A 27794-nucleotide genomic window follows, 5' to 3' on the forward strand; every position below is an offset into this window, starting at 1 on the left:
AGTGGAGTGGTTGATTTCTAATTGTTTGTAGACCTTTTTAAATTCCTTCCCAGACTCATTGTCCTCTATAAAGTTCTTTCTGATGTAGGCTTGGTCATGGTCATGACACTTCAACATCAAAGAGCACCCATACTTAGTGTCTGAGGTTTAAATAAGACATTCAAATCACTTATACCTGGTCTTGTGCACCTGATTATTCTTTTAGGTATATGAGGTAGTGAAAATGTTAGGGTGGTATTTCTTGAGCCACTTAAGAACTTTGTATTTATGTTTATTTAAATTATACAATGGGCTACAAAATGGAAAGGTGGCATGATACCTTAATATTTATAGATACTGGTTAAATGAAATCTTGATATCTTGAAATATGTGAAATAAAAATAGGATGTGAATTTAGGGCTGAAGTCAGCAACCAGAGACATGTAGTTGAAGTGGGAACCTCGAGAGCCATTTAAGATGTACTGTGGGTGAGATACTGGGACAGCCTAGCTATTAGCTGAACAAACAAGCTTGATGGCCCGAATGGTTTTCTGACATTTGTGAGATTTCTTATGTTCTTATGAAAACGTTCACTCCAGAGTTCAAGTCGGCTTTGAATCCCACCCATTCGGATATTCCAATAATGCCATGTGGTTGCGAGGTGCAATATTTGTCTTCTGAAGTGTAAAATCCTTGGCTGCTTTTTTTTCTCACCCGGGAAAATTGCAGTTTTAGCACTAACAAAAGTTGTTGCTCAGTGTCTGGGGCTGAAGTGCTTTTACATCATTGGTTTTATTTTAAGAGCAATAATTATAATGAAACTAATTGATTTATTTGTATTTGATTCAACTTTCAGTAATGTTTATACAACGGCCCCGAGAGCAGCCTGCTTCCTATTAGACTGACTGACAATTCAGTCTGGGAAGAGTTTCAGGGCAAAGCGAGGCGCTGGGGGGAGGAGAAAAGAGAAAACAAGAACACAGGAATGTGCCTTTGGAGGAGGGAGTCTGGACAGGGTTCAAACTGGGCAGCACAGAGCAGACGACGAAAAGTGGGAAACGCTCAGAACAAAAGCAGAGAGAGAGAGAGAGAGAGACAAAAAGACGAACAGGAATGAGAGAGAAGGAGAGTAGGGGATCAAAGTGCTAAGGAGGGTCATAAAGTCGGAGCATTTGCAAAACTTTCCAAAGTACTTTTGACAACTGCAGAGGAGAGCGAAGGTGTTTTTGGAGAAGTGCACGGCATTCCAGCCTAGTCGAGAGGGACCTGTATGTCAGCATTTACCTGCCAATGATGGAGAAGATGGGATGGTGCTTTGTGGTTCAACTGCTCCTGCTGCAAGGTAAATATTTTTTTTTATATATAAACTACAAAATTTCCATATTTTGAAAGTCTTTTTGCACTTTGTGCCTGGTGGACCATTTTTGTTCTAATCTATGGCTGCTTCTTTTTGACTTTTTATTGCTTTTCCTAAGTTGAGGTTGGGAGACACATGTGTGACTGCTTTCAGTGAAATGGGCAAGACGTTACTTGTCTAATAGCAGCCTTATAATATATGCTGACGTGTGAGGACGAAACGAGAAGCCGACACTATTTCTCATAATATGCAAATGGAAAAAAAATCTAAAGTGCTGAAGTCATCAAGAATTTAACCCTATCTTGTGAGTCAGAAATCACAAATGTCGTGAACAAATTGACACTGAGAAGTATTACATTGTGTGGGCGAGCCATTATTTACTCCTTCAACAAGACAAGAGAGTAGCGCCCAAGCTGTTTTCTCCAGTCACTATTATTTCAGTTAGTGGATCAGACATTTTGACTACTAAGTGCAGATGAATGCAGGCCCAGTCTTCATTGGCAGCTACTGAGGTTTAGGGTATGACCTCGTGAAAGGCGATTTTTACAAGTCCAAACTGGATATGGGGACTCAGCTCATACTTTGTTCCAGTGGTCTCTGCAAGCTCTTTTGGTAAGTTCACACTGGTGTAGCCTTGGTGTGACTTGTTTGCAGAGCTATTCAGTGTACTCTCGTTGGTCCTTCCTTATTGCCTTGCTTGGCAAATGACCAATGAGTGAACTGAAGTTCAGGCTGGCTTAGTTAGCGATGACCTGATGAGCTCAGTCTATTCCCATTGTGCTACTGATAGCTATTAGCTGAACTTACAATGGTTTAGCTGCACAAATGGCTGCTTGAAGTCATCTCGTTGAGTCAGTGGCTGCTTGGTAAACATATGTGGTGGTCTCTTTGAGTCGGTGGCTACTGAAAAAGAAAATCCCCCTTTGCTATCACTGGTAGTCACGCTGGAATTGCTCACTCATACGGATGAGTACACACTGTATTTCGCAAGACATCTGTTCCAATGACCACATTGAGCTCTTGGTTTGTTGTTATCAAGGTGCATCAATGGTCATCTCTTAATGGCTTTGTCAAACTAATTGTCACTTGATAAGATTACTGTGTCACCTCTGTGGACCCGTCCCAGCTATTGATTGTCAGGTTTAATCATTTTGTATTCTGTGTGGTTCTGTTGTGCTAAGGGTATATGCTGTCACATATTTGGCCTATTTCCTCGGTGATCCAGTTATCCCATGTGCCCATGTTTTCTCTTTGCTGGTCCAGCTGTTATAATGATGACTTCTTGGCACATTTTGCTTCCTTGCTTCTCTGTGTGGTGTTTCACATGGGAGTTGTTTGATGTCGGCAATGAGACTCTTCTTTATCAGTGCAATCCGGATACTGGCTGGAGTTTTTAACTCTTGCCTCATTCAGTGTAAATCCCCTTGCTTGCTAAGGGAGTTGATCATCCCCCGGGATGTTGCGGGTTGACATCTCTAACACTTCCTTTACAGTACAGCAAGTGGCCACCGAAGTGCTGCTGCCCAACTAGATGCCCCTCGCTGGCCTAATGTTTTGTGCATATAGTGCTTGACCGTCGGCTTGTTTTGCACTCCAGCCAGGGGCTGCAGCTGTTTACTGGAGCCGTGCCACTGCCTCCAGACGCCACATGTGCTTCTCATTAGAGGAGCACACTAACAAGCTCCACTTCCGTTTGTTTTTTTGCTTTGATCAGCAAGAGCCCCTCTAATGGCCTGTGAATCAGCAAGGGGCCCTTCCCTCTGTGCATACTTCTCCATGTAGAGAGTTCAGTGAAGAATCAGCCTGGCTATTTGAAATACATTTTTTAAAATGTGCCTAGAGTGATGTTCCTATAAGACTTTAATAAATAACTGTTTCTTCTTTTCTTTTTGTGCTACTGCTTCACCCCAAAATAAGTTTGAGAACGGGCATTCTTTGAGAGTCTTAGGGAATGGACAAATGGGGATAGTTTCTTTCCTCCTCCAGCTATTAGAAATCCACTCATTGTGTGATTCACAGTAAGTCAGCAGTAGAACTCCAGATGAGGATTGTGCCTTCAAGGCTAACTCCTTTAATACTTACTAGTCTACAGCTGGCAATGGCCAGTGCCAGGCATGCTTCTGCTACTGAATCATAGCCTTCCATCCCAACGTCCCTAAGCAAGTCAAGCTGACTCTGTAAAATGCTAGTGTGGGGTCACAATTTGCTCCTGCTGTGATAGAGAAGATGTGTATGTGGTAAGGCTAAATAACTGACCATCTTGCTCTTGTATTTTAGTGCCCTTGGCTGTGCTGTTCACCCCGGGTGAGTGTTTCCAGTCTTCAGTAGCTGCATGCTCCTGCTCAGAATTGTGTTGGGTCTTTGACTCTTCATGTTTGTCTGTTTCTTGTTCCCACAGATCAGGGAAGTGGAGACAGCACTGCGGTGGCCGTTTACAACATCAGCGCTCCGGCTGGCTCCCAGACAGTACTCCAGTGCCAGAGTCAACGCATGGTATGGACGCAGGATCGTCTTCATGACCGACAACGTGTGGTGCACTGGGATTTATACTCCACAGGACGTGACTACAAGGTGGAAAGACTCTTGGACATGTTCTCAGCAGGAGACCAGCGCATTTACAACTCATACAACCAGGGTCGAATGTCTATGATCTCCACTGCCTTTGCTGATGGCAACTTCTCTCTCATCATCAAGGGTGAGGAGCATAGATGAAGTGCCTCTTAGAAGGACACGGGCTACCTTATGCCTACTGACAATGTCTTTTCTTTGTTTCCTAACAGATGTTGCACCGAGTGATAAGGGGATCTACTCTTGCAACCTGCACCACCATTACTGCCACCTTTACGAGTCAACCAAAATGCAGCTGAACATCACCAAGTCAGGTAGTGTGAGCCTTAAGTGAAGAGTTCAATGAGCCCACTCAGTTCCAACTACTTGTCAGCATTTGCCTTTTTTTAGGAAGACTTCATGGTTAATTTGACTAACCACCCACTACTGCCCTTTCTCCCTCTATTTGAGATTGAATCTTTATTAAAGATGTTAACTGACCAAAAACATTAACCTAGGAAATCAGCCATTTTACAGTTAATAGGGAAAATGCCAACTTGACTCCTAAAACAGCCCTGCCTGTTTCTAAGTTCATAACATGTTACAAAACCAATCCGAAGTGACTGACACCACCCAGTGACAGGGGACATGGAAAGGAATCTAAAGTAAAGGTTTAGGATGCAGTGATGGCTGACAGGCAGCTACGCTGTATGTGTCCACTTGCCGGTTTATGAGCTGGATGAGCTATTGGTCCCGGCCCTGGAGAGCTTAAGAAGGGACAGTTTGTATAGGAAATTTTTCCAAGAAAAAAGTAAAGGAATCCATGGTTTTCCAGCGAGCGATTTAGAGCTAGTTTTGCAACCATATTAAAAGCCTCTGCTGGAAAATGGAAAAATGGGGGGAAGAAAAGCAACATTATTGGAGAGGGGAAATAGCAGAAAATCTAATACTTCATCATTGGAGGAGGGGGGCAGTCCTAGAACATGTACATGTAGGTGCAAATCCAGGGAGCAAAAAAAATCTTATAGGGTCAGTGATCAAACCCATAGCATAGGTTTGTGTGATGTAATGTAAAAGTGATGGGTGTGTTGATAATTTGGAGGTTTGGAAACCATATAAATATTTAAAAAAAGAGGTGTCCCATTGCATGTTAACACATTACCACACAGGCTCAATCAGTAAAGGCTAACAAGCCGTCCTACATGGTAATGTGTGTAAAGGTGACACACTTAGTGGAGGAGAGAAAGACTATATAGAGGGTGAGGTGGAACAGCTGTTGAAATAAAAGCCACACATGCTTTAAGAATGGACCTAAATTGTAAATGAAAGAAACATGGGGATAGAAAAGAGAAATATTAGTAACTGGAATGTGTGGGGACCAGGCTGATTAAAATATCACCCAGCAAAAGGATTCCTCTGTGAGCCTAGGGGTTAAAACAACCTCCAATGCAAGGAAGTGAGCTTTGGAAAATACAATAGGTGTAGAAGTATGCCACATTGAATTAACAACCAGCTGCATCTCCAACTTATACCATATACTCAACCCTAATGTTATTAAAGGTGCCATGGTTGGAGATGGGTAAAAACCAGGAGCTCCAGTAGACCAACCTACCCTCTGTGAAGCCTTAAACATATCACCTAATCTCTCCCAGAGCTCATTCTGCATCATTATATGCCTCTGCACATAGCAGTCTGTAGGAACAAACAGCTTTGTTTGCCATCAGATGTTAACACTTTGATAGACAAATCCAATCAGTTGGCACCCATTGCTACCCAATGTCTGTGTCATCTTAAGAAGTTTCACTCACAGAGTTAATGAAATCTGCCCATCTACCTACTTTCAGCATTTATTTATTTTTTCATTGTTGGTTGGTTAAACACAAAAGTAGTCACGTTGCCAAGGGTGTGTTAAGTTTCCACAAGGAAATCTCTTTAGCACAGTGTAATTCATGTTATGATATGGTGACACAACATTGCAAAAAGTAAAGATAGGCCTCCAAAAAGACCCACAGACCAGACCAGCACCTTCACTGGCCTACCTAGAGTTAGGCCTTACACCAGGCAGCCTGACCCCAAACTCCACAGGAATGCTTCAGCCTTCGCAGGCCCAAAATACGGGACTGTCTTTTAAAATTAAAAAAAAATAATAATTTAAATGTTCAAAATGCACACAATTTCCCTTGAAGGCAGAAAGTAAACCATAACACATCTGGCTTGAGAAACAAGGCAAACATTTAATCTGTTGAAATAAAGGATTTATTTATATAAGCAAAAAGAAGCAAAAACATAAGGCACATAGGATAAAGGCAAATAGGAAAAATGCAAAAAGGGTTTGCTTTAAAAAGGAATCGCAAAAACAAACGAGTCCAATCAGTTATCCAGTACTCAGAATCCAAAGGCAAAGCAAAGGTAATCAAAACCCCAGAAAAATCTAAAGAAAAATACTCACAAGAAGCAAACTTCTTTGCAATCACTGAACTCTGAAGGATCTACACTCCAGCCTGAAATATATTGGCTATGAGTGGTCTCTCAGCAATGACATCAATGTGGACCTGCCTTTTGAGGTACAACCCAAAAAACACACAATGTACAAATACTAAAAAATAAATGAACATATCAATATTAACAAAATGTAATTAAAATATAATAATCCAAAAACAACTAAAATTACTATAGAATGGAAAGTAAACATAAGCCTGGGAACAAATGTTTGCTGACCCATAACATTTCTGAGATATGTGCAATGTATGGTACCCTTCTGTCCTGTTTTCAGAGCCTCACTTTGCCCTTTATTTTTTTTTTGGACCTTATTGTGTTACACTTTTGCTATCAGAATTTTTTATTTTTTGCTTTAGCCCGCAAAGAACGACGTTATTGGGATGGAGATAAAGTGGTGGTCATGGCTCTGGTGGGGTCAACTGTTCTGTTGCCATGTGTGAACCGGAGGCAGGTTTGGACCGAGAGGAACAGTGAAGAGGAGCAGCAAGTAGTGCACTGGGATCGACAACCACCAGGAGTCTGGCATGACAGAGCTGACCGGCTCATTGATTTGTATGCCTCGGGAGAGCGGCGTTCCTATGGACCACTGTTTATACGACAGAAGATGAACATTTCAGAGCTGGCCTTCTCTTATGGTGACTTCTCTCTCACTATCTCAAACCTACAGCCATCAGATGAGGGCATCTACTCCTGTCACCTTCACCATCATTACTGCGGCCTGCATGAGAGGAGAGTCTTCCTGTTGGGCATTGGCCCTCCTGTCATCAAAAACCAGACAAGTGTCACCCAGACGGCAGCTGCAACCCAGCAAGGTAAGTGACTATATCTCACCCATGAATAAAGAATAAGGGATTTAGCTCATGCATTGTGTGAGATGACTGTGTGGTTTCAAGCATAACAGAAAGTAACCATAATGCGCCCAGCATCTTAGTATTTTGTTGGTGATCAAGAAAGATGTGGGACAAGTTGCTGGTTTGTAGCCCACAAAGGTTACTTTTCTTTAGTTATTGAGGATCCATCATGTGAGTTTTTGCGATCTGTGCTGCACCAAAACATTGAATGTATCACCGACTGTCAGCATACAATCCATTTGAGTATACTGTAAATGGATGTGAATCCATACTGTGGTATACTCTGTTATACTGAGCCAAATAGAGTCACCAGTAAACTTAAATAAACCAGACAGGTAGGTAGGCAGTGTGCTGCAAAGTCCACTTTTTGGATTCACATCCAGAACTCTACATCTTTATGGCAGCACCTTTGCACCATCGTGCCAAATGTGGCCAGATCAGAGTTCAGTTTTCAACAGATGTAGAATCGTCAGCTTCTGCAATGATGGATCTGGCTTTATGTGGTTTTGGCAAAGCTGACCTGGGCACACAGATAAGACAGTCCATGCAGCCACATGAATCTGATCAAGAACACGGACATTCTCCATGTATACAATTATCTTTTTTTTTTTACCTTATTCAGAAATTAAGAGTTTAGAAGCCAAAGAAGAGTAGCATACACTGACTATGAAGACAAAGTTTAAAGAATACTGAAAAAATAGAAAGTTTAAAGAATACTTAAAAAATTCTTCTTATTTCCATCCATCCATCCATCCATCCATCCATCCATCCATCCATCCATCCATCCATCCATCATCCATCCATCCATCCATTTGCTGAACCTGGTTAATTCAGTTTTAGGGTTATGTTGAGCAAGAATGTCTCTTGGCTGGGCTAAGCACAAGGAGAGAGTGTGTCCATCACTGGGTATGCTGTCATTCATCTCTTTATTAGGTCATCTGTCAGTTCAAAATAAGAAAACTAGCTGTTAAAAAAAGGAGTTGGGGCCATTTATTTGCCTGAGTGTTTTCTTTCAAGATCTATCCATACATTTTACAATCCTTTTGAAAAAGTTGTGGGTGGCTATAACCTGTCCCAGTAGCATTGGGCAAAGGGCAGGAACCAACCCAGTGACTGGTGACCAGTCCGTAGCCAGGCCCACTCGCACACAGATCAGCACTCACAATCACATGGGACCAATTTAGAACTGCCAGTTCATTTCACGACCCAATATTTACACAACTCTTCTTGGATACAGGCTGATATTAAGTGTCCACAACAATGAGTGAGGATCTGGAATTTAAAAGTTTCATATTCTGTTGTCCTGCCTGACACTTAATGCTGATAGAATGGGCTTCATCCACCCTGCAGTCTTGGACAGGATTGAGTGGGTTTCAGAATGCTATGTGCATATTATCAAGGTTTTTCTTTTTCTGTGTTGTGTTCAAATATGAGAAACACTCAAATTTCAAATAGGTTTTGTGAGTATAATAGGAAATAATTTACCACTGTATCATGTACTGATGTATTTGGCTAACAAACGTGCTATTAAATTTCATTATTTTTTCATCTGCTTCTCTGTAACTTCCAAAAATGGGTTATTATTTCATTTTTGGCACATGCCCACATTCATCCTTATGTGTATAAAACCCATCATACCAGACATTGCCCGAAGCTGATGCTCAGACAGAGGTTTGGTAAGCCTACGTGTATAGCTTACCAATTAAAAGCACAAACCATGCCAAAATCAGATAACTGCTGTCCATGGAAAGCAAAAATTGATCTCCACTGTGAAAGATGAGGTAGACAGATGTTGTGATGAGAGGGGCATTAGACTGAATGGCATACTGAGTCCAGACATTATTCAAAAGTCATTCTGGGCTAAAGGTAGGTACATGCAAAAAGAAGCATTGAGTATTAATGAACACAAACCATTCGGCAACTTCTAATTTGGTCAGTTCTCTATGCTGAATTTTACAGTAGAGTGAGACAGGGTAGTGGATGGTGCATATATGATTGGCCAATGTGGTTTGAAACATGGAGGTTTACTTCATCAACCTGTTTTCTGTTATAAGAATACACATAAAGCACCATGGGACAGTGAGATATGGACAAGAAAGATTCATTGGTTGAATTACTGATGCCAGTCTGTAGCCTTCGTGGGTACAATTTACAGCATCTATTTTATATACAGTAGTTGATTTTTTCCACAAATAGATTTATAATATTACAATTCTCAAATATATTGATATAGAAGGAAAAGAGGAAACCTGGAGGCAAATTGAGTACATTTAAAGGAACAGTACATTGATTGGTAAAGACAAATGCAGGCAAGGAGAACGCAGAGAAAGTGGAGATTGTGTTTTCAGAACTTGGGGCCTTCTGACTGTAGGTCCACAGAAAGACGTATTGCTTTGTATTTAGGGTCAGGGCCACCTGTTCTGTCCTCGGTTTGTCCACACATTGATTCTGACCGTTTCACATATTATCATTAATACTGTGTGTTTTTGTTTTGTCCAAAAACTGAGCTTTTATTAGGGGCCATGAGCATCTCCCTGTTACGACTGAGTGAGCGAAAAATAGTGAAATAGTTTGAGGCCTTTGAAAAAGAAATATAAACCTGGCCAGGACCCACACTAACCTTCCCAGTAATAAGCTTTATGTCAGGCATCCTGATCCCCAACTCTCCTGGCTGGCTTTGGCCTACAGAGGCCTAAAAGGGGTTTTGGTGGCAAAACAGTTTAAATGCTCCAAAATATATCAAAATACCTCTCAAGATAAAGGACTATTGTAAAACATTTGATATGAAATAACAAACAAGAATTTCATAGAGGTTAATCAAAAATGAGAACAGAAATGGCAGAAGCCAGAAAAATTAAAAAATACTATCCAGAAAAAAAGGCAAAATTCCAGTTTTAAATGCAGTGATTATAAACCCAAGGCAGAAGCAAGAATTTAAAAGTCAGGAAAAGATAATACTCAAGATTCTACACTTCTCAAAAAAAAAAACAACCACCGTTAACCCCAATGAACACCTGACGGGCCTACTCTCCAGCCTCCAAAGATAAAGGCTGAGGGTTGTCCTTCAGCAGTGACGTCACCCACAAAATACATGGAACATATGAGAATACATAATACCTAGATAGTAAATAATAAATACACAGAACAATAATAGCAAAAAATGCAAAAATACAATATGTTAGTGAGAAAAAATGCTTTAAACAAGAAGACACAGGAAAGGAAAATAAACATAAGCCAAGGAATACAAACCTGGCTGAAACATGACGCTGTTGGCTTTATATCTATGCATCTATCAAAATGTATTAATTATGAAAACAAAAATTTGGTTGTAAAACAAAACTTTTCATTAGGCCATTTATTAAAAAACATTTCTTGTATGTTACAGTATTATAGTTTCCTTGGATGTCTAATGTAATTCCTCATTAGGCAATTTAAAATTCTACAACTTGACTTAAATATAAAATGTCTGCACGCTGTTGTTGAAATTGGTGTAAAGGATGAAGTCAAGACAAATCATGTCTGACCTTTTTCATCTTTATCAAGACCATGTCTTAATATTTAAATAAAATAAATTGATCATTTTAAAGTCTGAATAGTGAAAAATAACCCCCCAATGAATAGGTTGTGTAAGTGTGTACTCCCCTTAATAATGGGAGTTGTAGCTCCAATCATATCAAACTCATCACATTCCATATTATAAACTAAAGTAATTTGCCTTCATGTGAAGTGATTTAAAGGTGTGTTGGTTGCACAGCACAGCAAAAAACACAGTCCAGACAGAGTTAACAATAAATCTACATACTTTTTTGGTTTTCTGCAAGGTACATTGTCGAAGAAGGAAATAAAAGAATTCTGCATGCATTAAACATATCATGAGACACAGTACATACCGTTATTAAGAAGTGGAGGAAATATGTCCCAAGACGTTGCAGAGGTCAAGACCTCATTCTAAAAGTGATTGGTTACAAGAAAGCTCACGAAGAAGGCTACCAAGAAACCAGCAGCAACCTAAATAAGCTGCAAGAATATTTGGCAGTCACACATTCTCTACATGTCTAAATTATGAAGTAGCGTACACTACAACACACTACAAAAAAAAGAACATCCAAATCCATACAAGGTTTTATCCCAGAGCCTTGCTGGAAAAAAAATGTCTTCACATCTGATAAGACCAAGGTAGAATTTCTTGGCTTTAATTCTAAAAGATATCTTAGGCAGCATGCCAACTCAGTTCATCTCCCGAACAATGCAATGTCTGCTGTTAAGAGTGGTGGTGAAAGCCTTATGCTATGGGGCTGTTTGTTTTGCATCAGCACAGGCAACCGCTCTTCTCGGGTTAAAGGGGAAAAAGAATAATTCTACATGTCTGAGATATTTTGGCATGAATCTGGCTTCCAGAAAGCTGAAGTTAAAGAAGAATTTTAGATTTCCGCTCTACAATAGCCTGAAACAGACAGTCAACTCAGCCAAAAAATGACTTAAAAAAGGGAAGATCAATATCCTGAATTAGCCCAGTTAAAGCCCAGAACTCGGTTGTCAGTTTTATAGAAAATCTGTGGACCATGTACAGGAGATCTCACTGTAATCTGACTGAGCTTGAATGTGGTTCAGGAAAAAAGTGAGTTAAAATTACAAAATCTGAGTGTATGAGACTTTTGGCTATAATGAAAGCAAAAGATGCTTGCACAAAGTATTGGCAAAATGGTGTGCACCGCTTTATAACCAAGGCATTAAAAATGCAACATTATTTTTAAAAAATGATCTGCTTCTTTTTCACTTAAATAATGTAGGTTACAAGATCTTGTTGGGGGGTGGAAGTGGGAGTCCTGACGTGACGTGTCGTGTCTTATCTTAAACCTTTGCAGTAATAGGGGGGACAGCAACACCGCCTCTTATTTATTTCCAGCACTTCACCAATACATGATCCATTTCCCTCCTGCCTTTAAGAGAGCAGTGATATGTACAGATTTTACAGTGGGCAGGAGCACCGTACAGGACAGCATTTGTGACATTGTAATCCTGCACACAAATTAGTGTTCACTTTTTTTCTGTGTTATTTTAATTTCTCAGTAAATTTGGATGCATCTTAATATTTACAGGAATGAGGAGTCGGTACCCAAAACCTCTGACTCAATTTATGGTTCCATCGACTCTGACTACTCTCTTTGTAATTTGACTAATATATTTACTATGTTGATTGAAAGCATATAACATACAAGATACAAGGCACTTCATCACTGCCAGCATGAATCATCAGGCTACTTTTTAGCATTAAAGAAGTTACAAACAATGAGTAAGATAAACATAAGACATAACTTATGTCTCCCCTAGACTTTCTTGTATACTCAGATATGGGGATGGATATTTGAGGAGTAAACCGCAAGACAATGATTATATTTTTATATTATGTACATTAAAGAACCATCAACAACAAATCAAATCACATTAATAATATATGGGCGGCACGGTGGCGCAGTGGGTAGCGCTGCTGCCTCGCAGTTGGGTGATCTGGGGACCTGGGTTCGCTTCCCGGGTCCTCCCTGCGTGGAGTTTGCATGTTCTCCCCGTGTCTGCGTGGGTTTCCTCCGGGCGGTCCGGTTTCCTCCCACAGTCCAAAGACATGCAGGTTAGGTGGATTGGCGATTCTAAATTGGCCCTAGTGTGTGCTTGGTGTGTGGGTGTGTTTGTGTGTGTCCTGCGGTGGGTTGGCACCCTGCCCAGGATTGTTTCCTGCCTTGTGCCCTGTGTTGGCTGGGATTGGCTCCAGCAGACCCCCGTGACCCTGTGTTCGGGTTGGAAAATGGATGGATGGATGGATTAATAATATATTGAACAATTATTATGAAAGTAAAGTTGAATAAATCAGACTATGTAGCTGCATGAATAAAAGGTAATGTACCACTTCCAGTTAATGGAAATAACCCAAAAGTTGATACAAATCTACGTTTTGTACCTAATACTTGTATGCAAAATTTGGTTGACCTAAGTGAAGGTGTACTCAAGTTATTATGTTTACATACATGCACACAGACGTAATTCCAAAAACTGTATTTTCGGACTCAGGGAGGTCAAAAACGTCAAGATTCATCAAAATCTCGACATCGAATCTTTGGACGATTACAATACTTTCCCTATACTTTTATATGAAAAAGTAAAAAGAGAATATATGTTTATTAAAAAACTCTGTGAAGTGTCTATTGTGGCTCAGATATTTAGAGAGCCACCAGAACACCACCTGACTGAGCTTGAATGGCTCTGACAAATCTGTCACCTGAACTGAAATCGGACCCTCTTAGAATGAGTAGACACTGAGTCATATTCTCACAGGTTCCTACAGTTTTATGATTCTTCATTTGGTTGCAAGGTAGAAAATGTTGTATTTTGTGAAAAAAAACAGTTGTTTTATTTTATTTTATTTATACCAGCTGAGTAAAAAAAAAAACTCACATTATAAGCAAAGTGAATGTGTGTCTTTTCCGCAAACATTAGAGCTACCTTCTGCATCACAGGGTCATCAAATCAACCTGACTAGCACATAGTTATTTATTAGACTAGGGGGCTGTGCCCCCTGCTCGTTTTGCTCACCCACCCCCCAGAGTGCATTGCACGCCTGCTCGTGTTGTGAAGGTGGGGCTGAACACACGCTAAGGAGATGCGATCGGATCAGCTGCTGTCGTACTGCTGTTGCTGCCGAGCTGCGTGTTCTGCTTGTCGCGCTGCGTGTCGATCATTTAAAAGCCTGTGCAGCAGCTGTCCTTTTGTCTCACTGCCTTGTCTCACGGGACGTTAAAGTGTCTCCGAGAAAATAACGTATCGTCTCCTCCCAAGCCTTCCAAGATTTTTTTTATAATAGAGACATTTTTTGTGGAATACATATTTTTACAGGGGCGGCACGGTGGCGCAGTGGGTAGCGCTGCTGCCTCGCAGTTGGGAGACCTGGGGACCTGGGTTCGCCTCCCGGGTCCTCCCTGCGTGGAGTTTGCATGTTCTCCCCATGTCTGCGTGGGTTTCCTCCGGGTGCTCAGGTTTCCTCCCACGGTCCAAAGACATGCAGGTTAGGTGGATTGGCGATTCTAAATTGGCCCTAGTGTGTGCTTGGTGTGTGGGTGTGTTTGTGTGTGTCCTGCGGTGGGTTGGCACCCTGCCCGGGATTGATTCCTGCCTTGTGCCCTGTGTTGGCTGGGATTGGCTCCAGCAGACCCCCGTGACCCTGTGTTCAGATTCAGCGGGTTGGATAATGGATGGATGGATATTTTTACAGACCATAATTTATTTCTTTCTGGAATCTTATATATAAACGTCTACACGTGGAAATGTGTGTGTCTGTCTGGCCCGGATGTGAGAGGTGGAGTCGGGCTAACGGCTCCACCTCCGAGCATACGCAAGCGAGGCCAGCACATCAGCAAAACGAAACCTCAGAAGAGAGAATCACTTGCTTATCTGTTATTACAGAAGCGTGGTGAGCACATCGGCGAAACGGTATCCCTTCTACACAAGCAAAACCTCCTAGGAGAGAGATACCCAGAGTAGTTCCTTTCAATTACCTGACATCTCTACATTTCATTTTTTTTTCCTGATGATTTCAATAGTTTCTAGGACTCATGTTTTTTACAGCATAGGCTTACACAGCTAGTATTAAATAAGAGCCTACCTAGCTTTAACAAAGCGCTTTCCTTGTTCCACTTTTTCACTGTTTCTTACAAGGGAAAGGAGACACGCACTTGGAGCCTAAAGCAATCGTTTTGGCCCTAATCTGAAACACGTGCACTTATCCTCCATAACAACCCACGTGTGCACATCCCTGGAAAGGAGTGCTGTGTAATGCCTTGCTGGCAAATCAGGAGATTTTCTACTTTACCTTCATCAGCTCATAAGAGCACAAGTTGCTCTCCTCTTTGTGAATTTACTTACCTAACTTTAAACTATTTTCATGTACAGGCTCTCAGCTCCTCAGTCACCATTTCAACTTTCTGTGTGGTTTATTTGAGCTCGGTTTGCAGTGCAGTGCACCATTATCTGTGAAGACAGCCATGAGTACAAAACAAGCATGCATATGGCCCTCAATTCTTGTCAGAGGGTGCGGTTAACTGAAAGTCAGTGCACAATTTAGATAATTTGATTTAAATCCTTATCTTTGCAGTTGTTTTAGACATAAACATTTTTGTCTGAGTGGCTTGAGTTTGCTTACACATCTGATGGGAATCTGCTTTCTGTTTATATTGCTGACGCAAAACCACATACGCCCATCATACAACACTGGAAAGCTGACACTAATAAATTTTCCATTATATTTTAGATATAATTGTTTATGTGTCATTTTGGTTAGAATGTCTGCTTAACAGACAGTCACAGTCAAATTGCTTCTTGATGCAATGTGTGCTTGGAAATTGAGTCCTTTACTCTTGTTGGGAGCATGTTATTCAATTGTTTATCACTCACTGGAATGGAAGGCAGGAATGACCTGGCTTCCAGATTGGGATGGATGCCCCCTGACCTGGCCAAAAGGCCCATATAATAGGCATCCCAACTTGGATAGGCTAGTGTTTGCTTTCCCGGGCAGGACTACAAAAGGGAATACCAAGGGCAGACTGCCTATCAGGGCTGTATACCACCCCCAACAGCACTAGGTGACCACATCCCTTTGCCGAATCACCTGTGCACACACCTGCAGGGCAATCTGGGAATTGTAATCCTGTTGGGTATCATGGGTGCCTCCAGAGGGAGCTGCTGAAAATGGTGGTCTTTATTCTGAGTGGTCTCCACTGGTGCTTCCTCTGTGCTATGTTGTGCTGCTGGAGGTACTGGCATAAAAGTGAACACACCTCACCTCAGTCACAAAGAAAGAAAATCAATATTATAATGTTGATTGTGGATGAAGCTTATGCAAGATATTTGTTTAAAATAAAATGCTTGTTTGAACCCAGGACTGTCATTAATGTGGTTGTGTACAGGATTTTGGGTTTCTGAGTCACCCCTACAGGCCACACTATGCCTTATTACCTTTTATTTTTATTGATTTTTTTTGGGATGTCATTTTATTTCCATTCTGTTTTTCTCAATTTTAAACATGCCACCCTTTTTGTGTCGGATTCTTAGGATGTTTTGTGGTTGCTAGACACATGTTGTGCAAGACAAGTGGCCCATGACATTTGGGCAGCCATAATATATAACATGGCTGCTCACAATAAACAAATGCCCAAACTTTAAGGTCTCTAATTGCGAAGATCCATGAGAGAAAATTGCTCAAGCAGACTAAATAATTATCAGGGATATCCAGCAGGGACTGGACCAGGTTCAATCCTGGGAAGTGCTCTGTCAAATATTAGTTTTGATTAAAGTACCACTTGCCTCAAAGTCACAATGGGGACACAATAACCACAACAACAAACACTAATCACAACACAAATAATTGTATCACTAGCTTGTATAGAATAATCATTCACTGTACAATCCACATCGGGCTCTGCTGGGAAAACACCATTTGAAGTTCAGCTCAGTGAATGCAGCAGTGATGGTAAAGGCGCTGAGCTTACTTAACACACACACTACAGTTATTTACTGAATATTGATTGAACTTCATTAATACCTAATTTAGGAAGAACGATGAATTCTTGTTTCATTATGACTGATCTGGTGTTGGTGAATAAAAAAAATAATCAGTAAAACATACCCTATGTACCCTAGCTCACTTCAGACTATTCATCCCCAAACGAAAATTTTTGCTCATCTCTTGAAGAAAGAATGAAATTAGAATGGAATCCACATTGTCCAGTTCAAACATGACACCCCTTCACTGTGCTTCTCAAGTGGGGATGTAATTTATTATTATTATTCAAAATAATAAATTAGCCAAGCCTGTCACTTTCAAGACTTTCTACTTGTGGGAAATTCTGCATAAATATTAATACCCTCCACAATCCTAAGAGGCTTTACAGGGCTAACACGATTACAGCATAATTAGAACTACAATATTATGAATAAACACACACATAGGATGCACATAATATGTAACAGACACATGGAGACACTTTGATGCCTTTATCCTTCCATGGTCATATTGGAAATCCATTGACTGCCTAAAGCCATTGACCCTTACTTCTTCGGCCTTGCCTGGTAGCTCTGGCCACACAGTTCACTCCAATTCACTCCAACATTAGCAGGTATATACAAACTGTTATTTTAATGTATAATTGGTTTTATATAATAAATTGTTTTATGTTGTACTTTTTAACATTGTTATTCTGCACGCTACATTTAAAGGCATAGACTGTGGTTAAACCTTCTCACAAATTATGGAAGCATTTTTGGTACTGTTTTGCATTTGACCATCTGTGCAACTCTCTGAGGCAACTGCCTACATTGCAGGATGCTATGCTTTAAACCAAACCTTGGTAAATGTTAAGGCTCAAACCAATGTGACTAATAAGTAAAGCCCAAGAGGAGCTATGCTAACCTGTAACACCAATCATAGGCAGATATCAGAAAGCATCAGTGGGTACATATTGTCAATTTATAAGGGCCAAACAGCATGACTGCGTATTTTGAGTGTCTAAATTCCAAGCTTCATAGGTGAGTAGAAAGGTCTCAAAAAGAAACAAATGTACATACATGTTTTGGGGCTTATACTTTCATGTAGGCCTGTGATCTTTCATGGGGAATTGTGGGCTTAAGAACATCATTTGGAATTTAATGACATGGCCTCTCTGCCTTAGTCCCAGATAAACAACAACAATTTATTTCTTGTATAGCCTCAATGGGCTTTAAAGATCCTGTTTTTTGATAGCCCTCCACAGCCTTGACTCTCTAAGAAGACAAGAACCTCCAAAAAAAGAAAAAACTTGCAGAAAAAAAATGGAAGAAATCTTGGGAAAGGCAATTGAGAGAGTGCAGTGGGTGTCAAAAACAGAACACAAGTAATGCTCTTCACAGACCTAGATGGTCAATCTAACATTTCCTCCTCAGAGCTATGGTATATTACTATAAACTACTTTGTTCTTGCACAGTCATCCTCATCAAGTGCAGGCACAGAGTGACGCATCAACTCTCAAGGCAGAATGCAAGAATAAATTATACCACTCAATACAGAATTATCATAAAACAAAGTAGAAACTAATTAACATAAATGAAAAGCAAAATTAGCTAATCATTTAGCTAACCACCCCAGAATGCACCACCATGTGCTACTACACCATATACAAGATGAGAGTTTGTCACATGGTGATTTGGTGATCTCCACCAAATTCAGTGTTTTATGAATCACTAAGTAAATGGAATATTTTGGGATCTATTGTGTTCAAGTAGAAAGATTGGTGGCATGAGAAATAGAAAATTAGGATGAATTTTTATCAGATGGCCATGGCACTAGGAAGTTAAAGTTGACATCTAGATTAAAATTAATTTACTGTATCATTCTAGTTTTATTGTAAGTGTGAGCATAATGTTCAGAGAGGGATTCTACATTGAACCCAATTCTATTGGCTATAAACTGTGGGCTCCTATGGCTCTGAATTTGATTAAGCAGGTCTGAGAATGATATTTTATGCATTTTCCTTCTCTTCACAGACATGGCCGTGGAGGAGGCGCCCCGAGTCATTAATGTTATCCTGCCTGAGAGGCCAACACATTTCCTGCAGCAGCTTGGCTACATCTTGGCAACATTGCTCCTGCTAGCTCTCACTGTTACGGCCATTTTGCTGTTGCCTCGCCAGTGCCGGAAAAGAGGTGTGTTTCATAGTAGGAGCGACCTTCTGTTAAAGTGTTTCTTTGAGAAAATGGGCAATTGCAGAGGAAGAAATTGATTTAAAAGACACCAGGGAGCATATTCAAGAAGTAGTAAATGCTAGGTTATAAAGACAACTTAAAAATGCTTTTAGCATTCATTTAGAAAGGCCTTCAAACAAATGAAAACATACAAATCCAACAACACAATGTGTGCATTTTATTTAAGGATAAAATATATTCATGCTGACTGTGGGTGGTGACAGAACAAAATGAAACCTAGAGCCAATTAACACAGGGCGCCGTATAATTTAAGCAGAGCAGTGTATATACTTGTAATTGACATCAGAAGTAGAACTTGTTTTGTCTCTCCTGGAGCTGAGATATTTAGCCCAATTCAGCCTGGCCTCATAATAGAAATAAAGTTCACATCCAATTTGATTTTCTGCTCTGCTTTTTTGCATTCCTACAAGTGGTTCTAAAAAATACGGGAAAGCTGCAGTGTTGCTCATTTCATCCCCAAAGTTGAAGTAGGATCTACACTAAAGACAGTCCACAGTCAGGTCACAGCAGTCCAGATGCATTTGGTGAGGGCGAGCATTCAACATACAGTGGTGCAAATGGAAACTCACCTCTGTGAGTTTTTGGGCCATGATGAAAAATGGTATGTGGTTATTCACGGAGAATGCCATGTCTCTCAAGAGGAAAGTGTTGATATAACCACTATGATAGCCTTTAACACTGTTCACCAGTCCCCTTATTGGTGTTTTACCTCTGCTCATCCTAGATCAGATACTTCCTGACATCCATACGTGCAATCTTTAATCATTGCCTCAGCACTGCCTTGCTGTCACATACGTATAGTCATCATATGATGGAATATATTGGACTGTCCAACAGCCCTTACAATGAGCAACAGTTCTGCCTTTTTCCGACAAACGGATCTGTGTATGGCTAATAAATACAGCTGGGATGCATTCTTGATGTAGTGTGGCATTCCAGGGTCAACATGATTTGACCATTCTCTTAATGCAATGTGACTTCCTATGTACCACATCTGGTCATATTTAAGAGTTTAATAGACATGCACACCTGTTCATTTGCATATATTAATATCCCATACATTGGTCAAATGGGACAGCTGTTCCTGAGTGTAGGTACTTTTTGATACTGAATGTCCTCTTTCTTTCAGTTTCTATTGCACCCCATTTTCACTACAAAGGAAGGCTCTTGTTAAGTCCCCACAATACTGAAAACAAACACTTTGCATCCATTTTAGAGGACATACGTGCAGCAGAGGCATGTAATCCACCCAAACCCAAACGTTTTGCAGGATTCCAGACGGCCAGAGCCTATACTTGCTGCAACCATCACAAAATATTTTGTATTTATTATTTAATTTTACCTTATGTCAAAAAATTGCCCGACTGCATTCTTTTCATTCCACCAAGCAGTAGTGTATTTAGTGTTGCATGGAAAACAATAGCAGATTCAAGGAGAGGAGGACAACAAGAACTGAGCTTCCGTTCCTAAAGGGTAGCAGATCTTGGCCATGCAGAATCAATCAGGTTTCAAATACAGTTTAACTCAACATCTTATTTTTAAATAGTGTGAATTTGAATTCATTGAGCTTGGTTTAGGTTTGGGCATTTTACATCGGAACGTTAGCACCATACTGAATCAGATAATATTACTGTTGCACCATGCTTTGTCAGATTTCAGATATTTAACCTAATCAAGGCTCTGTCATACATCTCTTCAAAATACCCACATACTGTATGTCAGTAAATGTACTGTAACAGCATTTAAAGATGTAGAATTTGATCACATTCAGTTATAGTGCCTTCATAGAAATTGTGATGGATGACACAATGATCTTAAGTGTTCCTACTAGGTACAGTACTTAGATTGAGAAAGGGCATACATTTTAGGCTGAAAACCTGAACCAGTCACTCATAGTTTTATAGATGGTAATGTTGTGAACCCATAATAAAATGGTTCACCTCATTCAAAACAAAAATTAAGGAGGGTGAGGAGGGTTGTGTTTGTAGAACTGCTTAAAAACAGACTGTGAAGGATGATGATGAGCAAAATGATTCACATGAAATTAAATTTGCAGGGGAACTTGTTTTTAGCAAAGAGAAATGCCATTTGCTAAATAAACTACATTCTACTTCCAGTGAAATTCTTGACTTTCACATAAAAAGATAAGTGTCCCGTTCCTGCCTGGAAGCATTTCCTGCCATTTAGTATTTCAATAAAAATCTATAGTAAAGGAAAAGAAAAATCAATGGAAGTGTGCATATCCTCAACTAGCATAGAGTGGATGCTAAGTAATGGGATGTTGTTGCAGCGGCAACTTTCCATGTGCTGAGTTTTCTTGTGGTGAAAACACGTGCATAATGTGCATAGCAACGTGTTTTGGTGCTTCTTTATATGGAATATTAGGGGGCTTCTGCCCCTGCCTGCTGTGCTCACCAATCCCCCTGCCCTCTCTATGCGCCAGCAACTTCGCATCTCTGCCGCTCGCGTATGTGGAATTCAATTTCACCAAACAACAAAACTTTTAATTCTCGTGGATAGGCCTCTTCATTGGGAAGAAACACTACTTTTCACTGATGGCAACACGAATTAGACGATCTACAAGTCTCTGACTAAAGCCAAAGAATATCTACATACTTCTGTCATATCACCTATGTCCATATATTCAATCACTTTTCGCTTTTACCTTTTCGTCAATATCGCATTGAATTTTGATTCCGTGTTTGGAATTGCATTGTGACAATGCAACGTATAACTGCCTGTGAGTGAATATTGTTTCTTTCTCTCTACACGAACTGTGTCTGACAATAGCATTCACACAAATGAGAAATGACTGAACTGTGTGCGTGGTTGTAAATGTTTTAGATGTGGGAAGGACTTTTCCAAATCTCTTTGCATAAAGTCTTGTCTTGCGGGGCTTGAAATTTTCTCTTCACTTTCACCAAACAACAAAACTTTTAATTCTCGTGGATAGGCCTCTTCATCGGGAAGAAACACTACTTTTCCCTGATGGCAACACGAATTAGACAATCTACAAGTCTCCGACTTAAAGTTTAAATCTGAACAATATATTCAATCTCTTTTCACTATTCCGTTATTTCACAGAGTAATAATTTCCATTTGTTTGCACTAATGCAATCTTTACTATCATTTTTTTTTTAACTTTTAAATTTTCATATGTACTACCATTATATCTAACCTGCTCTGCATGTGTATTGTGCCAATGTTTTCTACTACTACAAATCTACTCTTTGTCTTTTTTATCCGGCCCCGGACGGTGGTTAAATCTCTTGGCACAAAGTTTTGTTTCGCGGGACGTGAAAGTGTCTCTCTGAGAAAGTTACATCTTGTCTCTATGAAAAAGTTTTGTCTCATCCCAAGATTTTTTTATATAATAGAGAGATATGCAGCATGTCAAATTCCTTAAAATCTTTTCTGTGAACTAGAAGCATAAGTGGAATTGAATTTATCAGGCTTGTTATACAGCTGCAGAAAAGAACACAAGTAAATACAAAAATGTAAACAAGGCTTTATTCACCCCACAAAACTCTAAAATCCAAAGAGTTTTGCTATTGTACAATTGTGAGATTGCCTGCAAAACTAATTTGAAGTGTTGGTTTTGTGAAACCATGTGCAAATTTAAGCTTGCCCGTTTCGTTCATCACTAGTGAACTTTGAATAAAGAATATTCATTTTAGTTTTCTCCTTTCAAATAGAGCATGAGCCTCCTTGGTCTCTTAAATGAAATGCCACTAATCTGTACTCTGGTATTCACTCTCTTCCTACCTCTGCAAATGCAAGTTTTCCCATAGACACCATTTGATAGGACTTTAGCACCAGTTTGCATTCCTTGTACTGCATTGGCTTACCACTATTAACATTCTGTGTCTGTTTGGCAGGACGGGACTATGATGTACACAAGATGGAGGGGTACGTATGAGGTGCTTCGCTATCGTTTCAATGCTCACTTAAAGAATTGATGTTGATTTGTCTCTCTTTCTGCCTTAGTCAACAGATGAATACCAATCACTTTGCGGTGGACACAGCAGAGTTAAAGGTTTGCAATGAAGAGGTTAAGCTGGGTAGGTGAAATGTATGTTGGGCTAATATGTGCCAAATGTGAGAAATCAGTCAGTAGCTTACCACTTTATTTTTTATTTCAGATTATAAAAACAACATCCTGAAAGAGAGAGCAGAGCTGGCAAAACTCCCACCTCCAAAATTCATTGATGTGGACGATGGTGAGGCAGCATGATTCCTTAGCCTGTCATTGACAGCTTCAGCTCTCTTATTCAATCCAGACGTTCTTATGTGTGTTTGGGGAATTGTTGTTTGTTTATTATAATATATATCTTTTTTTTTTTCCCTTCGTCTTCTTCAACTTCTGTAAATTTTTTTTATTTCCCCTTGGGGACAGTCTATCTGTCTATCTAGCACTCTTTTGACACTAAACAAGTGTGAGAATGGTTATTAATTTGGGTTGTTTTATGTTTTGGCAGAGCCGAACAAGTCCTACTGGAAATGAAGCTCTGAGTGCTGCTGGCTGGACCAGGGGCAGGGACTCACCCCCTGAGGGGATGTGCAGCCAGGATGGCCAGACATCTTTCCTTATGAAGCTTTCTTATAAAAATGAACACTATAAAAAAGGCAGATTTATGTCATGTTAGTGTAGGAATGGGTGCTACAGAGTCTTTATGAACCACAGGCACATGGTTGCACCCTTTGAAGTTTGCTCTGCTGCCCATACTGCATAGCTTTTCTCTTTCTTTTGTCTTGTATTGTTTATTGTCTTTTTGTACCAATATTAACTCTGTCACGCCTTTTCCTGGCATTTCTGAAAACCAAAGCCATTCCTTACCTCGGAAGGCAGCCTGGTGACCAGCTGGTCTGGTCCACTGACAGCCAAGAGGTCTGCAGTGCTACTTTCTCATCAGTGTAATTATATGCAGACTACCCATTCAATGTAGCTTTTTATTTTCTAGTATATCTAGACACAGCGGGCACCAGTGGTGTAAAAAGGGATAACAGACCTGTGCTGAGCAGACAGGGTAGAGCAGCACATTGGAACAAGAGGATGGTGGGAAAAGTCCACAGAGTCAGAGATCACTGGATGTAGGGTTGCCACAGCTAAAGAAAACAGGAGCTGATGGGTGTGACTGGCAAAGAATGGATGTTTGGGTACAGGGTGTTGGGCCGAGAGCATCAAGAAGACAGCAAATTGATGGGTAAGACCTCCGTGCAACAGGAGTGTACGGACATATGTGGCCTGTCTCAAATGGGTAGGCTGATTAAATAAAGTGTGTAGTATATCTGCAACAGAAAGATGGAATACTTTGTGGGTCTGTCTGGAACAGAGGGCGCTGGGATGCTTCCGCCTCTACTGTTAAACATTTTAATAAAATGCTCATACTCCAGTGGTGTGTGTTTGTTCGTAATAGCATGAGCTGTCAGTGAGGCTCAGGGAATTGGTATCCCTTTGGGATTGATAGCTGTTAGGAAGAGTGACTGCACAAAACTGAGGAGAAAATAATGACAGTTGGCACAAATGGAGAACAAAGTAAAAAAAGAAATGGCTGTGAAAGGAATGCATCAGAGGTAAGCAGGGTGGGTTGGACAAATGCAGGGTGTACTGGGAAGAGAAAAATCATATAGAAACTGAGAGAAGGAGAGGTAAAGTAGAAGGATGCAAAGGATAGAAAATCAAAGACCATAAAAGACAAGGCATACAGAGAGAACAAGCTTGAAACATGATTGGGTATTTTGGAGAGACCAGAAAGATGTTCAAACTGAGAGAAAGAATATTCTTCAAATGGGGAAATGGTGGAGGAAAATGGAATGATGAGAGTCTGTTGGGAAGACTGAGAGCAGTTGCTGCTGCTGCTGCTTCTATCATGTGAATGGCTGTAGTCGCGGTTCATTTTGAGCTTCTACTCCTTTTGCCAATTCTTCCCAGCAGCAGTCGACCAGTCTACACTTACCCTGGCCATATACTGGCACACCATGGGCTTTTACTAGCCCCAGTCGAGCTGTGGACTTGAGCTGCCTTTAGTTTATATTGGCAGGGCTCTGTGCATGCAGATGGTTCAGTCTCACATGTTTGAAGACTGTGTGATATAATTAGGTTTTTTAGGGTTGACTCTTGTCTAGTACCTCTGCCAGCTCAAAGTGCCGCTCAGTGGATTGAAAGAGTTTTCAAAATGCATGTTCTATTTTTCTTTCAGTATAGTCAGTGCTGTAGGTCTGGATTTGCTTCTGAACGTAAGGTTTGCTCAGTTCAGCTAACTGGCCACATTTCCAATCCAATCCTTCTATATTTCATTCACCATATGCTAATATGTACAACTGTATAAACCACAGAAAAGAAAGGTCTGATGTGTCCATAGCCAATAAGTCTTAAAGTCCACTCTGAACATATCTTATTCCATGGGCTGGGACAATAGTGCCATGTCAGGGTAACGACGACAGAAGTAGACAAAAGAAGGGTCAGTAACACTTCTGAGTGACTGCCATGCTTCTATTTTTGAGGAAATAACTAACAAATATAGTTTCAATATGACTAGTATTTTTCAGCAAAATGCAGGGGTTGGGTGTGGTGTCGGAATCACTTAACCATTTGGACCCCAAGAAACAGTGAAAAATCAAAATTATGTGTGGTCCCTGAATTTTTAAAAACATGTGACAGTGCCATAAATGACTCAGTTTTGCAGCAGATGAGCAGACAGCTCTTCACAGGCTGGGCAGGGTTAGATGTTTGTGTGACTGCAGCCAGTCTGGTAGGAAGGGGAGCCCGACCTTTGACAAGCCTCAAGAGTATTCAGGAAAGAGGGAAGAACTCCATACAGCCACATGCTTGCCTTTACTCTCAAAATACTTTCCATGCTCTTTATGTTATGATCCAGGTTTGTTTGTATTTTCCCCTAACAATCATTTATGTTATTTTTGGTCCTTATTCTGGCCAATTATTGTTTTATAAATGAGTAACCCGATTGTGGCAATTATTTTGTGTAGTAAATACAATTAAAGAAATTTAAATGTTTTAACATTTTTTGCAGTGCCATGTTTGTATTGATACAGGCACTGCCATTTTGTCACTTATTACTACAGTGTTGCTATGAATGGGTGACTGGAGGTGCGTGGCACGTGCCATCACCATCTCAACAGTATAAAGGTCAGGGCTATGTACTTTGTGATTATCCGAGATTGCGGATAGAAACCCAAAACTTTAGTGTGGATGTATGTTTGTTAAACTTCCATCCATCCATCCATTTTCCAACCCGCTGAATCCAAACACAGGGTCACGGGGGTCTGCTGGAGCCAATCCCAGCCAACACAGGGCACAAGGCAGGAACCAATCCTGGGCAGGGTGCCAACCCACCGCAGGTTTGTTAAACTTTGCGCTTCAAATTATTGTCTACAATTTAGGATTCTATTTTTGGGGTTGATGCATGGTAAATCTGACTTTTTGCTTTCAAACTTTGGCTAGGTTTCTTGACAACCATCTCAGCTTTTGGGTCCTCTTCCTTACAATTGCCTCTCTCATTGATATGGCATTGTATTTAACTAACTGGAGCCTCTGTGGCAGGTTGGCAAATTGATTATCGGCATGCTGTTACTTTAATTAGCCTGATGAAAAAGCCACAGTTGCACTCGCAGCATCAAAGTGCATAATGTCTGGTAAATGTGGCTGCTCTGTGTGATGCTGGTTTAAAGGGAAGATGGTGTTGGTTCTGTCTGTAGATTGTGTGTCCGCGTATGATGAGAATTGTGTATGCACGTTGCACATAGCCTAAGTGATAGTCTTCTATGTAGCTAATATTTTGTATATTCTATAGTGCCAGAGTAAGATTTCAGTGTTCGGTCAACACTGGAGGACTAACAGGACTCCTGATTACTATGGGGTATTTTGCAGGTTGAGTGTTTTAAAAAAAATAAAAGCTGCTTGAAACATTTCTCAAAAATAAGTAAAACCCAGAAGTTAGACATTAATATTGATCTACACTGAGGAGAAAAATATATTTTCATGAAATAATAATCCTGAATATTTATAGCTGACATGAGATAGTAGGTTAGGATCATAAATAAAACTACTTGAATAATAGTACTAATAAAACAAATGCAGTCCTTGTAGCTTATTGTTCATTTATTGTCTAGACAAAAGTTACGGCATTGGAGGCTGAAGACTTTTCACTCAAGTTTTGGGATCCATCCCAATTACCTTTCTGAAAGCTGTTGATGTAGGAAATTAGCAAATCATCCCATTAAGTTTGAATGTTCAGATCCCGCTACAAATACTGGGCTGACTTGCCTAGTAATGTTGCAGACTCCACATGTAAAAGAACCTTGCATGTCTGCTCTAGAAACATTCTAAATGAAGGCTCAATATCTGTAGTATAGTTCTAAGTTTTGTTTTATCTTTTACTGAGTTAATAACATCCCTTTTTTTCTTTTTCCATTCGACAACTGGTGAGGAGGCTGCTTATCATGACACCCAATGTCACAATGTACGCTCTAACAATAAGTGCAAATTTACCCTTTTCTTTGTTATTTTTTATCTCAGAAAATTCGTTTTTCGTGTCTCTTCCACCAGCAGAGAAACCTGTAGACTGATTTGAACTCCTTGTTCTGGTGTTATCCTCTTATTATATTAATACACTTATGGACTATGACCTTTGATTATTCCTTACATTTCTATGGAATTCTCCTCTTTGGGAAGAACTAGATAAGTAAATAAATATAGTAAGTCAAAACTACAGGCTAGTAAGCACTAGAATATTTAAATTCTAGCCAAAAAAAATAAGAGT

The 27794-nt window shown here is 40.2% G+C and overlaps 1 protein-coding gene across 2 annotated transcripts; it reads left to right on the forward strand.

Moving 5' to 3' along the window:
• The first annotated feature begins 838 nt into the window (after positions 1 to 838).
• On the forward strand, positions 839 to 26038 carry LOC114655994 (matrix remodeling-associated protein 8-like). Of its 2 annotated transcripts, XM_028807354.2 has the most exons (10): positions 839 to 1321; positions 3614 to 3640; positions 3735 to 4031; positions 4117 to 4218; positions 6739 to 7194; positions 18796 to 18954; positions 22893 to 22923; positions 23002 to 23075; positions 23157 to 23234; positions 23493 to 26038. In XM_028807354.2, exons 1-10 carry the CDS (start codon positions 1270 to 1272, stop codon positions 23516 to 23518), a joined length of 1302 nt encoding a protein of 433 aa, XP_028663187.2. In that variant the 5' UTR covers positions 839 to 1269; the 3' UTR covers positions 23519 to 26038. The 2 variants fall into 2 exon arrangements, with proteins under 2 accessions (XP_028663187.2, XP_051786394.1); XM_051930434.1 differs by lacking the exon at positions 3614 to 3640 and having other exon boundaries at positions 840 to 1321.
• Positions 26039 to 27794: the final 1756 nt, after the last annotated feature.

Source organism: Erpetoichthys calabaricus, chromosome 8, assembly GCF_900747795.2.
Source record: "Erpetoichthys calabaricus chromosome 8, fErpCal1.3, whole genome shotgun sequence".
NCBI lineage: Eukaryota > Metazoa > Chordata > Cladistia > Polypteriformes > Polypteridae > Erpetoichthys > Erpetoichthys calabaricus.